Here is a 14,337-nt window from a genome sequence, read left to right as displayed (position 1 = left end):
GATATCTACTACAAAGTATTGATTTATATGTAAGCAAAGCTGATTCAAGATAGATTAAGTGCTAACTTCTCAAATTGTTAAAAGAAAACTTGGCTGGGCTAGTTAAAGCTAAAATGATGTTTACAGATCAAGCTGAAAGCAGATTAGACTGCCACGTTCTACAGGAACACCCATGGTTGATATCACTGGGGCATATCACTTAACAAATAAAGAACTTGCATTTATACAGCATCTTTCATGACCTCAAAGCCCTTTTCAGCCAATGAAGCACTTTTGAAGCATAGTCACTGTTATAACGTAGGATATTTAGAAGAAAAATATTTTTATAGTGAAGCCCTTCAACTAAGGAAATCTCAGAAATTAGATAAGTTGCTTGAACGAAGAATCAGAGAACATAAGGTACTGTATTTTGAAAGTTTGGTTATTTTCTCTTTTGAATTCCAATCATGCTATTTTTTTATTTGCCAGTTGTTGCAATAATTACACATATTTAGGATTAGGATTGAATCTTTCAGATATAGTTTGGGATTTTATACTTTCCATAACATTTGTGATTTAGGCAAATGAACTGAGTTTGGGGCTCTAATTTGGGAAGTTTTACTGATCACTGATTTGCAAGCAAATACCCATTAAACAGTGATTGTAAAGATAAATTATTGGTATTGATTCAACAGTGGCCTTGTATACATGGGAATATGTTGTATGTCCCCTAATTTTTCAGCACTTTTGACAAGGTATCAAAATGTAGAATGCAATACCACAGGCTGGATTATTACTTAAAAAACAATAGTTTCTGGAAAATTAGACAATGTTAACTAGATGTTAAACTAGACAAAAATGAAAATTTCTAATGGTGGTGAATAGATTCATAAATAAAACTCTGTGATTGAACACTATATATGTGAATTTAAGCCATCCCCATTTTTATTCTATATCATTATGGAGCTTTTTGAGATTCTTGACACACATTGAGAACATTGGATTCGGTGAATAATAAAGATGCATGAAATGGACCCACAAATTCTTTGTCATAGACTCATCTGAGAATGTCATCTATCTCAGAAGTCAGCTATTAGTTTTCTGGCTTATGGCTTCATGTATACAAGTATCCTTTTTAATCTAAAATTAGGTAACTTCAAAAAAAATATTTAGTCAACGTTAAGCAAACAAGCATGTATAAACAGAATAATTTAGTGGAAAACTAAAACTTGTTATCTAGAGCAATTCTAGTCAACATGTTGCGTGATCTGCAAATACAGATTGAGGTAGACTTTCATCTTCACTACCTGGCAGAGTGGATCACCTACCCATTGTAGAACCTGCCAGATTACTGCCCAGGCGGTAAAGATAGAAGTCTATCCCTATGAGTATCAAACAGTAAACAAAACATCAAACTAACTGGTTGAGTCAGAGATACAAAGTGTAGTTGGAAAGAAATGAATAGTGGAGTACCACAGGGATCAATGCTGTATCCATTTTTGTTTTCAATGTATATTGATGGTTTGGGGATGGACTGAAAACAAAGCTCTCCATGTTTGCTGCTGATATCAAGCTGTGTGGTGACAAAAACAGTAGGGTGCGGGCTTAAACAATAGCGAACAAGCTATTGCAAAGGGATTTGGACAGGTTGGGAGATTGGGCCAAAATGTGGCCGATGTCTGTTAATGTAGAGAAGCACAAAGTCAGGAATAAAATCTATCAGTGAGAGTTCAAATTAAAAATAGAATAGTCGACAAGAAATGACAGAGGAGAGGGAGTTAGTAGAAATTCCCTTAACACAATGTGACAGTGGTGTAGGATGTAAACTCAAGGGATATAGCACAAGTCCCAGGATGTGATTAATATGTGCAAGCACTTTGTCTGTTCCTACCTTGAATACTGTGTATATTTTTGGGCATCATACTACAGAAAGTCATCCTCATTTTTCAAGGAGTACAACGAAGAGCAAGTAAGTTGTTAATGAGATTGAGCACCTGAGCTATGAGGAAAGACAAAGGTCATAAGGATGCTTCCATCAGAAAAAAAAAGCGTCTCGGAGGTGATAAGTATTGAGGTATTTAAAATTCTAAAGGGAATAATTAAACTGTATCTCACGCCAATGTTCAATATTAAAACTAGCTGTAGGACAAGGAGATGTGGATTAAAGTTTAGACAAAAAAAAATCAATACACGTAAGATATTCATCAATCCTGTGCTCCCAGTCGGGAGTCAAAATCTATGGAAGCCTGGATTGCCTTATCTCTGATGCACAATGGATTTGAGCACAGCTCCCCAGTTGCAGTACAAGATTAGTGAGTATACCTTGTAAGTCCTTCATATAGAGGATGGTGAATATGTGGAATAGCTTACCCATGGTGGAAATGCAAGAGAAGGATGTTAGAAATTTCAAGGAAGGGGGCGGTGTGGGGGGGGGGGGGGGGCGGCGGGGGAGGATAAATATTTGGCCATCCAGGCCATTGAATCATTGAATGTATGAGAAACAAAGTGGGGTAGGAAGTCTGACCTTCGAGACCAGCCAATGGATAGAAATGATCTTTTCCAAACCTGTACATAATTGTGTTGCTAAGGAAAATGGGGCATTTAGTGAAGGGTTAGTTAAGTATGTCTAGCGATTCAACATGAGCAATCCTGGTCAATTGGAGTTTGGAATTAGGAAGAAATTATCTTTCTTTTTAATTCTGTCCTTTTGCCTCCATTGGGAGTTACCATTACCAGTGACTGTTGCATGAGGTGGTACCCTTTAACTGATATGGTAAGCATTGTTAGGCCTGTTCCTACATTTATAATAATGTGCCATATTATCATCAAAGGGAGCTTTCATGCCAAAATATTTTCGAGAAGGAAATACTGATGTATTAGCAAACCTTATTCACCTCATACCAAAATGAAGATCTCTAGACATGTAACAGCAAAATTAATCATAGCATAGCAGAACATAGTAAGCAAAGCATCATCCAGTTCATGTTCTGTTTTGTCCACTTGATTTGAATTTCTAAATATACATGCGCTTCCTGCTTCATGTCCCATTTATGAAACATTTTCTACTAAAATAAATACCTTACCTTCATTGCCGGCTGCCTGGAAGAATTACGACCAAAGAATGAAAGCTAAAGAAAAAAATAAAAACAAAAACAAAAACTGAAAATGAACAGGAAAGGAAATAGGGAAGAACAGACAGAAAACAAGAATTTAAGCGGTGTGAAGTGTGATTGAAGTAAAATAACTGAAACAAAAGCCACCTGCCATATCAAGCATAGAGAAAAAACAGCAAAAAACATGAAGAAGGCTAATTTATCATTTTTGTCTGGTTTTCTTTCTCTGTAATTATTTTACGAAAAGCAAATCATTGAACTTTTACACCAGTCATTAGCAAAGAAGCACTGAAAGGATTTCAATTGGCAAGCAGACATTAGCCGTAGAGTTCTTGTAAAATAAATAATTGGATATGAGTTAATGCTTCCTACTCTAAATCTTGTTTTACTAAAATATATTGCCTTATATGTAACATTTTCAAGCAGATATTCTATCTAATTCAATAAAAAGTTAAACATTTTAATCTATTGTATTACTGCATTATCTGCATTTTGAATAATTTGGTATTACCTTTTCCTCCAGCTCTTTTATCTGCCTTTTGTGTGTTTCAATCCTTTCTTCTAGTTCTTTGACTCTCTGTAAGATGAAATGATTAGATTAATATAACTATGTTTTAATAAGGTGTCTATTTTAGTAGTTAAGTCAAAATAAAAAATAAAGTTAGTAACTGATACAAGTTCTTTTGAATAGTCAGTATTTTTGTGTAGTTTAGTGAGCATAGATACTGGGGTATTCCCAACGCAAAAGGTACCAGCAAAAATCTTACTGTGGTTCCATAAGGTTATAATTCACTGTTGCCATTTCAGTAGATGGATACAATTGTATGACATTCCTCTATCCACTATTTTAGCTAATCCATTTAAAACACACAAGGTTAACACTGCTGTTAAAATAGAGGACAGTTACCCAAATGTATCAAGTATTCATATCCTCTCAAGTAATTTCTAGCCTGTAGTGATGCTTCACGTGAGAAAGCACATTCCCAGTGAATTCCCAGTGCTGAATTGCTGTCTCATTAACCACTCAGACCTTCATTCAGAAATAAATTTCCGTACATAACTATATTAATAGGTTTCTTAAATTTAAAATAACAACTTGAATCGAATGTAAATCAAGGCTAAAATGGCAGTGGGAATTCTCTGTAAATACATGCACCTATACAATTGTTGCTATTTTTTGAGTGATTATGAGAACATGCTGATATGTTATTAAAGTGAGTATATTCAACCCTATTATTAATTTAAATCAATGTATTTGAAGAACAATGAGCTGCTCTACTGTAAAACTCTGCTATGACTGCATGGACGAGTGATTCCAACAGAACATGATGGCTGCGGCAAATCCAGTTTCCATAGTAACCGATCATACTTGAGATGGTATTCAATTAGCCTCTTTACAGATTTTATTCATTTAAAGGATTCATAATATAAATTTTGCTCAGTAGCCACCTTTGTTATGTATTGGATTTGGTAGGCAAATAAGTGCTGCTAGTAATTAAGGTTAAAACCGACAAAATTATAGACTTGCCTCTTTTTCTTTAATACCACAGGCTACAATAATGAACAAAATGTTTTAATTAACTACAATGCAAACACGATGAATTTACAGGGTCTTTCTGGAACTGAGGCTGGTTAGCACAGTATAAATGAGTTAGCAAACATTGAGGACACATTCAAATTGTACTATCTTGCGAAATTTAAAAAAAGAACCTGTCATGTATTCAACTATCATTGTAACCCATGTATAAGCTGACCTAAGTTGTACACCTTGAGAACATTGACCACAAGGGGTGAACTTGTGGGAGACACTCCTAACCTGGACTTTCAGGTATAAAAGGGGAAGCTCCACCCACCTTCATCATTTGAGGTCTTGGCAATAAAGGTAACTGGTCACAGAGTGACCTTCTCTCAAGTATAGGCCTCGTGTGCATTTACACTGTATAACAAGGACATATCATTGGCGACGAGAAACTGGGATTTAAACCACGTGAGCACGGCCACAAGCAGCACAGAAGAGAGGTACTGTGTTGGTGATGATTGGGACGACTTTGTTGACAGACTACAGCAAAGTTTTGTCACTAAGGAATGGTTGGGACAGGATTCGGCCGACAAACGCAGGGCTCATCTCCTGACAGTTTGTGGATCCAGAACGTACTCCCTGATGAAGGACCTTCTAGCGCCAGAGAAGCCGGCGGACAAGACGTTCGAAGAGCTCAGCAAGTTGAACCGATGAGCAGCATGCACATGGCGAGACACCAGTTTTACACGCACCGGCGGCGAGAAGGGCAAAGTGTTCCAGATCTCTGGCGACTGGCGAGCCTATGTAAGTTCCCAGATGCATGCAAAGCGGGGATGCTGTGAGACGTTTTTATTGAGGGCATCGGGCACGCTGGGGTTTTCAGGAAACTGATTGAGACCAAAGACTTGACCTTGGAAGCGGTGGCTCTGATAGCCCAGACATTTATCTTAGGGGAGGAAGAGACCAGAATGATGTATGACAAAAATCTCGGCTCAAATGCGGCAAACGACCAGGGAGTCAACATTGTTAACGTGGCACACAGTTCTCTAGGCAGACAAGGGCAATCGGACATACCTCAGCATGTAGTCGAACCCAAAGGGGGAATTCAACAGAGACAATGGCTAGCTGAACGGCGATTCATGCCATCGCAATGGACAATGCGGCAGGTAATGGGGCCATCAACACCTGTTAATGGTGCGCTTAAGGACAGTTACAGAGACAGTCAGAGACGATCGACTGGTATTGGACATTTTGTTTCCAACAATGGGGCCTCCAGCTCATGCTGGAGGTGTGGAGTAAAACACCCAGCCAGAGCTTGCAGGTATCAGCAATATACCTGCAGAAACTGCAACTTCAACGGTCACTTGGCGCTTATGTGCAGGAAGCCTGAAGCCAGGTTGATGTACGAGGAGGACGAGCCCGATGTTAGCCCTATGAGGCCAAATGAATACTGGGGGAAATCGCTGGAAGCTGAAGTACAGCGAGTTCATGTGGAGCACATATACAGTTCATATACCAGGATGCCACCGATAATGATGAAAGTGCTCCTCAACAGCATCCCAGTATTAATGCAGCTAGACACAGGGGCCATCCAGTCCCTGATGAGTATCAAACAGTTCGAATGGTTGTGGGTGTCCAAGGCCAGGAGGCCAACATTGTTGTCAATTGACGCACAGCTACGGACATATACAGAGGAGATCATTTCGGTGCTAGGAAGCGCCACGGTAGTCGTGACCCACAAATATTCGGAGAACAGGTTGTCACTCTGGATTGTCCCGGGGGACGGTCCCGCTCTACTGGGGAGGAGTTGGCTTACTGTCATGAACTGGAAATGGGGCGATGTCAATGCAATTTCTTCTGTAGAGCGAGTATCATGTTCACAGGTGCTGGACAAATTTGACTCATTATTTCAACCCGGTATTGGCACTTACATGGGGGCCAAGGTAGTGATTCACATAAACCCGGATGCCAGGCCAGTACACCACAAGGCCAGAGCGGTGCTGTACATGAAGCGGGAACAGATAGAATGTGAATTGGACTGCCCACTGATGGAACGCATCATCTCGCCAGTCGAATTCAGTGACTGGGCGAGCCCAATCGTGCCGGTGCTCAAGGCAGATGGGTCGGTCAGGATATGCGGCGATTACAAGACCACCATCAATTGGGTGTCACCCCTGGACCAGTACCCACTACTCTTTGCGACGCTATCCGGTGGCAAACCTTTTTCAAAATTGGACCTGAACTCAGCTTACATGACCCAGGAGCTGGCGAGTGAGTCAAAGAAGCTGACCACCGTCACGACACACAAGGGATTGTTTGAGTATAACAGATGTCCGTTCGGAATTTGTTCGGCCGCTGCGATCTTTCAGCGAAATATGGAAAACCTCCTCAAGTCGATTCCAAGGACGGTGGTTTTTCAAGATGACATCCTCATACTCGCGAAACTGAAGAACACCTCCACAACCTGGAGGAGGTGCTACGCAGACTGGACCCGGTAGGGCTGCGACTGAAAAAGGTGAAGTGTGTCTTCTTAGCTCCAGAGGTAGAATTCCTGGGGAGGAGGGTAGCAGCAGACAGGATCAGACCTACTGCATCCAAAACGGAAGCGCTCCAGAGAGCACCCAGACCCCGTAACACGACGGGGCAGCATTCGTTCCTGGGGCTCCTGAACTATTTTGGTAACTTTCTTCCCAAATTGAGCACACTGTTAGAGCTGGTACACATGCTCCTACGCAAAGGTTGCAATTGGGTCTGGGGTTACAGCCAGGAAAGGGCTTTTGATAGAGCACGCAATTTGTTATGCTCCAACAAACTGTTAATGTTATATGACCCGTGTAAGAAACTTGTTTTAACGTGCGATGCGTCGTCCTATGGGGTCGGTTGTGTGTTGCAACATGTGAATGCCAAGGGTCAGTTAGAGCCAGTAGCTTATGCCTCCAGAAGTCTGCCCCAGGCAGAAAGGGGCTACGGGATGGTAGAAAAGGAGGCGCTCGCATGTGTATATGCAGTAAAAAAAATGCACCAGTACCTGTTTGGCAGGAAATTTGAGCTGGAGACAGATCACAAACCCCTAATGTCCCTTTTGGCCGACAACAAGGCCATAAATGCGAATGCATCGGCCCACATACAGAGGTGAGCACTCACGTTAGCCGCCTATGACTACACAATTCGGCACAGACCGGGCACTGAAAACTGCACCGATGCACTCAGCAGGCTCCCACTAGCCACCACTGAGGGGGCAACTGAGCATGATGCTGAGATGGTCATGGCTGTTGAAGCTTTCAAAAGCGAAGGCTCACCTGTGACAGCCCGTCAGATTAAAGTCTGGACAAATACAGACCCGCTACTATCTTTAGTTAAGAAATGTGTCCTGAATGGAGACTGGGCAGCCACGTACAGGGCATGCCCTGAGGAATTTAAACCGTTTCATAGGCGCAAGGATGAACTCTCGATTCAGGCTGATTGTCTACTGTGGGGAAACCGAGTAGTCATGCCCCAGATGGGCAGAGAGGTGTTTATCAGAGAACTTCACAATGAGCACCCGGGCATTGTCATGATGAAGGCAGTTGCCAGGTCACACGTTTGGTGGCCAGGGATAGATGCAGACCTGGAACTTTGTGTTCGCAGGTGCAACACGTGTGCTCAGCTAGGCAACGCACCCAGGGAAGCCCCCCTTAGCCTCTGGTCCTGGCCCGCCAAGCCATGGCCACGTATCCATGTGGACTACGCAGGTCCTTTCATGGGAAAAATGTTTTTGTGGAAAAATGTGGTAGACGCCTACTCCAAATGGATTGAGTGTGCCATTTGAAATTCAAGCACATCCTCTGCCATGGTAGAAAGTCTACGGGCAATGCTCTACCGGATGTCTTGGTCAGTGACAATGGCCCGTGCTTCACAAGCACTGAATTCCAGAACTTCATGGCAGGCAATGGAATCAACCATGTCAGAACAGCACCGTTCAAGCCAGCCTCAAACGGCCAGGCGGAACGAGCAGTGCAGATAATCAAACAGGAGATGCTCAGAATCCATGGGGGTTCCTTACAAAGCCGCTTATCACGCCTCCTGTTGGCCAATAGATCCCGACCACACTCGCTCACAGAAGTTCCACCCGCAGAGCTGCTAATGAAAAGGACGCTCAAAACCAGGTTATCCCTTATACACCCTACTATGAAAGAAATTGTTGAGAGCAGGCGTCAGTCACAATGTGACTACCATGACAGGAATGCGAGGGCGCGACGTATTGATGTCAATGACCCTGTTTTTGTCCTTAATTACGCAGCAGGGCCCAAATGGCTTGCAGGCACTGTGATTGCCAAAGAGGGAAATAGGGATTTGGTAGTTAAACTTACCAATGGACAAATCTGCCGCAAACACATGGATCAAACTAAAAGGAGGTTCAGCAATCCCATAGAAGAAGCAGAGGAGGAACACGACGTAGAGTTTACTCCACCACATGTGACTGAACACCGGAACCAAGTGGAGGAGAGCCCAGTCACTGTGGGCAGTCCGGACAGGCCTGAGGCACCGCAAACAGCAGGCACTCAGGCCAGCGCCCAACAACCGGAGCCCCAACTCAGGCGCTCTACAAGGGAGCGTAAACCACCAGAAAGACTTAACCTGTGATCCCAATAAGACTTTGGGGGGAGGTGATGTCATGTATTCAACTATCATTGTAACCCATGTATAAGCTGACATAAGTTGTACACCTTGAGAACATTGACCACAAGGGGTGAACTTGTGGGAGATACTCCTAACCTGGACTTTCAGGTATAAAAGGGGAAGCTCCACCCACCTTCATCACTTGAGGTCTTGGCAATAAAGGTAATGGTCACAAAGTGACCTTCTCTCAAGTATGGGCCTCGTGTGCATTTATACTGTATAGTGAGGAAATATCAGAAACAACATACATCTCCAAGATAGAAGAAAGCATTGTCATTGGAACTAACGAACATGAAAACACACTGCTCTTTATCTTGGAAATTTTAGAGTAGATTCAGCAATCCCAGATCCCAACAGGAAGTGGCACTTGGAGAGCATAGATTGAAGCTTGGGCTAAAAGGCTGGTATTGATTTTAATTCAGAGCACATATCAGACAGGTGGGTGGGGCCTAAATTTCAGGCCTGGGGCATTTTAACTCCCAGGCCTCATTTCGATGCTGCTGGTCCAGAGGGTGCAGAACACGTGATGGCAGGGGAAGATTGAATGGCATTTGGCCATCCACCAACTTGTAGGTAAGTGGTGGGAGGGTCTTGCAGGAGGGAAAAGGGGCACGTCTGATGCAGGGAAGGCCAAAACTTTCAGTGCAGAGTCTAGAGGAGCACTCCCACAAAGGACATATTTGACTTTCCAGAGGGTGTCCTCGTTCTTCCCACCAGCTGCCGACCTCCTTCAGCCAGATAGAAAAGCCATAGTGACTTCCCCATCCTGAATAAAATATCATCAGGATCTGATTGACATAATAGGACCCCGATTCATCAATTATGCAGAAGGCTCACACCTGGATCTAGTGGGAACCTCATCCACTCCCGAAACCATCAACGTTCAAATCGAAAACTGGTGGGAATGGACCGGGAAATGGACCCAGTCCATTTGAACTGCTTGCTCACTACATTCCCGCCCAGAGAGGAGAGTTAAATTCCTCCTCCTTGTATCCTGAATGATCTGACTCACAGTTCATTCGAGTGCGGTTGGGATTCTAGGATTGCAGAATTTACCCTATAATTTGTAACACCAACATTTGGGCCGGAATTTTGAAGTTTCTGACTTGCCACAGTTAAACCTGTTTCAGGGTCTCACTGTCATATTTAAAGTGCTAACCCACCTCTAGGCAGCGGGTTGGCTGCCCGCCCCAACCCGCCTCCATTAAACCTGGAAGTGGGTGGGTTGGGGTCGCGGTTTAGATTTTCAAAACTTTAATTCCCCCCAGCCCCCCACATCCCCAACCCACCTGTTTTTTCAGGTTAAAATTCCCCCTTGAAAATTGAGAGATACTATAAAACTAGTATCTCTCAATTGAATCAAAATGATTTCTAGGACAAATTATAGAAGTGACTGCTTAAAGGGAGATGAGTTGTATTTGCCCCATGATTACTTTATTGACAGTGGTTTTAAGAGAGAAAAAAAGAGTGAAAGAACAAGTAAGAAAAAAATTCTAAAATTTGAAATATAACTTTTGTAAAACCTTTAACAACAATTTACTACATGCAGAAATGAGATTGAACAGTTTAAATTATTTCCTTTCTGGGCCAGAGAAGCATTGCATTAACAATTATCACATGTTTAAAAAGGTACTTACACTGTTAAGTTCCAATCCTAACTTTCTGTGGCGAATTTAATGGGCAATTAGCGTGCAAATCCAGCAAGTTCGTGAAAATAATAGGAGGCTGAGGGCGAGATGCCATTTGTGTGAAGCAAATGCCAAAGTGGTGTAAGTCGATCAAGTCATGAAGATTCGCAACTCATGGCATATCACTTAATCCCCTGAATTATCTTGTTGATTCGTGCATTAATAAAGGCATGCCTCGATAACACGCCATTATATTTCCAGCAAGAAATGGAATTTTAATCTGGAGGCAGGTCGATAGCGGCAGCCGGAGGAGTATCGGAGGCTGGAGGGGCATTGAAGAGGTGATCGGGGGTCGGAGGAGCATCAGGTGGGGGGTTGTGACTCGGGAGCTGGAGGAGCATAGTAGGGTGGGGGAGTGGGGGGGAGTGAGTGGTCAGGACTTGAGGGCTGGAGGAGCAGGGGGGCGTTTGGCGGGGGGGGGGGTAGTATTGGTGGCCAGAGGAGCCTTAGGGGTAGTTTGGGGGCTGGAGGAGCATTGGGGGGAGATCGGAGGCCTCATGGTGGAGGGATCAGAGACCTTGGGAGGGAGGGGAGATTGAGTGTGAGATCGAAAGCCTCAAGGAGGGAGTTTGGAGGCCTTGGGGGGGGGGGGGGGGGAATCGGAAGCCTTGTGGGATGTCCGATCAAAGAGGGTTGAGTGAGGCAGGGACGCTGGATCTAGTAGGTAAGTGTAAAGGCACTGGATCCAGCAGTCCTCGTCTTCCTTTAGCTTGCGGATCCCCAAAACCCAGGAAACTCGACCAGCCAGAGTTAAATTTGAAATGGTGGATCACCATGAGGCATGCCAGCCTCAGTATAATACTTAAATAGTGACCCGCCTCTTGGGAATGTGTTGGCTGCCCGCCCATGTCCCGCCTCCGTTAAAACTGGATGTGGAAGGGTTGGAAGTGGGTTGGGGTTGGCGCCTCCAATCCGCTCCCAACCCACCTGTGTTTTGGGGTAAAACTCCCCCCTTGGTTCTTTGGCAGAAAAATTATTATCTCGGATTAGAATTTGGTTCCTATCAAAACCGAGCTTTGATATGACTGTTACTAATTGTGCTGGGGATCCCAGGAGGCCAAATGTTCGCTTGCTGGGTGAGAATGCCTGTTTGGATACCTTCAGGCAATAAACCTGAACCAGGACTTATACCTGTAGCTCTACAGATTTGAAAGGAATTCTTCAAAAGACACAGTACAGCGGATAGGCTGCAATAGATTAAGGGCTCAATTTTCCCCAAGCCTGTTTTCTGGCATATTGCCAGAGTTACGCCGGATTTTCTCGGCCAGAAATGCGGCAGAAATATTTTGCCAAACTTTCCCCGATGTATAATTCGAGTTTGGCGCCACGCAGCGTGTCCAGTCTCCTCGGGGTGGGGGGGTGGAGCCTACTGTCTGCGCCGAAAAACAAAGCCACACCTTCTGCGCATGCACGGAAAAAAAGTTACGTTTTTGACATTGTTCCAATGGACGCGCATGCTCAGTACAGCTCAGATTTGCCAATCGGCTAGTTGTGTGTGTGTGAGAAGGAGTACTGTGTGAGAGCATTGGAAAAATCACAGCTGGAGCAATACAAGATACAACGCGGAGCAAGGACCAAGAATTTCTTGCTGCAAGAATTGGAGGCACTAGTTACTGTTATTGAGAACAAATGGCAGGAGCTGGATACCAGCAGAGGACACATAAAAGTTCCACGAAAGGAAGTGAAGAAACGCTGGAACCAAGTTGCAGAAGATTCCTGCACAATGGTGACCACCACAAGATCTGGAAGCCAGTGTAAAAAGAAATGACAGGACCTTGGTCAAGTAGTTAGTGTAAGTAATATTTTCATTTATTCAATGCAATTGTAAATGTGACCAGCTGTATATGTCCCACCCAGCAGAAAGACACCCGCTCTAAAAAGTTGCATTTTCATCTTTGCAGAGGAAGGTGGCACATTATGGGCCCAAGTTTCCACAAGAAAAAAAACGGGCGCCCCTCCGAGCTGGGCGCCCGTTTTTCGCGCCTAAGACGGCGCCTAAAAAAATCCTCGGTATTCTCCACCTACTTGCAGGTCCTCTGGCCCTCGGCGCAGCCAGCACGAGCTGTGGGGGGGCGGAGCCAGGTCCCGGCGCTGAAAACAGTGCCGGGACCTCTGCACATGGGCGCTACAGTCGGCACGCAAGTGCAGTAGCTCCAGGCGGCGAACTGTGTGGGGGGGGCCCGAAGCACGCAGCCCCTAGCCCTGGCTGAATGGCCTCACTGGGGCTGCGTGAATAAGGCTCCTCCCACGGCCAGCTCCTGCTTCCCCCCCCCCCCCCCCCAACCAGACCCGACACCCGCTCCCCGCCCCCCGGCCTCCGGACCAGACCCAACACCCGCTCCCCCCCCCCCCTGCCTCCGGACCAGACCCGACACCCGCTCCCCCCCCCCCCCGCCTCCGGACCAGACCCAACACCCGCTCCCCCCCCCCCCTGCCTCCGGACCAGACCCGACACCCGCTCCCCCCCCCCCCCGCCTCCGGACCAGACCCGACACCCGCTCCCCCCCCCGCCGACCAGACCCGACCCGACACCCGCTCCCCCCTCCCCCGCCTCCGGACCAGACCCGACACCCGCTCCCCCCCCCCCCGCCTCCGGACCAGACCCGACACCCGCTCCCCCCGCCCCGACCCGAGACCCGACCCGACACCCGCTCCCCCCTCCCCCGCCTCCGGACCAGACCCGACACCCGCTCCCCCCGCCCCGACCCGAGACCCGACATCCGACCCCCCCCCCCCACAACTGACCCGACCCGAGCTCCTGTTCCCGCTCCCCGCCCCCCCCCGACTGGACCCAACCCGACCCGCGCTCCCACCCCCCTGACCCGACGCGCCCCCCACTGGACCCGACTCCCGCTCCCGGACTGGATCCGATCCGACCTGACCTCCCCCTCCCTCCACCCCCCCTCTCTCCCCCCCTCTCTCTCCCCCCTCTCCTCCTCTCCCTCCCCCCTCTCTCCCTCCCCCCTCTCTCCCTCCTCCTCTCTCTCGCTCGCTCCCTCCCTCCCCCTCTCTCTCTCTCTCTCTCCCTCCCTCCCTCCCTCTCTCTCTCTCTCTCTCTCTCTCTCTCTCGCTCCCCCTCCCTCCCGCTCAGCAGCACGAACGGCTTTCTCCCCCCCCCCCTCCCTCCCGCTGAGCGGCACGAACGGCTGCAGAATTCTCCCTGGCTGAAGCACTTTCACACAGGTAGGAAGATGGTTTATTTAATCTTTTCTTGGCTTATAAATGTTTATTCAGGTTGGATTTATTTGTATAATATTTGTAGAAGTATAAATAAGGATTTATTGTAGAATTTAATGACTTCCCTTCCCCCCCCCCCTCCCTCGTTCTGGACGCCTAATTTGTAACCTGCGCCTGATTTTTTAATGTGCAGAACAGGTTT

The 14,337-nt window shown here is 46.0% G+C and overlaps 1 protein-coding gene across 11 annotated transcripts in view; it reads right to left on the bottom strand.

Moving 5' to 3' along the window:
• The window catches only part of jakmip3 (Janus kinase and microtubule interacting protein 3), a 599,024-nt gene that overhangs the window by 175,010 nt on the left and 409,677 nt on the right, over positions 1-14,337 (bottom strand). For 10 of the 11 annotated variants that reach the window (XM_070876782.1, XM_070876783.1, XM_070876786.1 and 7 more), the window contains 2 exons: positions 3,604-3,669; positions 3,063-3,107 (listed from right to left, as the gene is read on the bottom strand). In XM_070876782.1, coding sequence (XP_070732883.1) covers positions 3,063-3,107; positions 3,604-3,669 — 111 coding nt within the window. The remainder of the gene's footprint in view (positions 1-3,062; positions 3,108-3,603; positions 3,670-14,337) is intronic. The other variant, XM_070876792.1, reaches the window with a different exon arrangement.

Source organism: Pristiophorus japonicus, chromosome 3, assembly GCF_044704955.1.
Source record: "Pristiophorus japonicus isolate sPriJap1 chromosome 3, sPriJap1.hap1, whole genome shotgun sequence".
In the NCBI taxonomy this organism is placed as follows: Eukaryota; Metazoa; Chordata; class Chondrichthyes; family Pristiophoridae; genus Pristiophorus; species Pristiophorus japonicus.
This window is presented reverse-complemented; position numbering and strand designations above follow the sequence as displayed.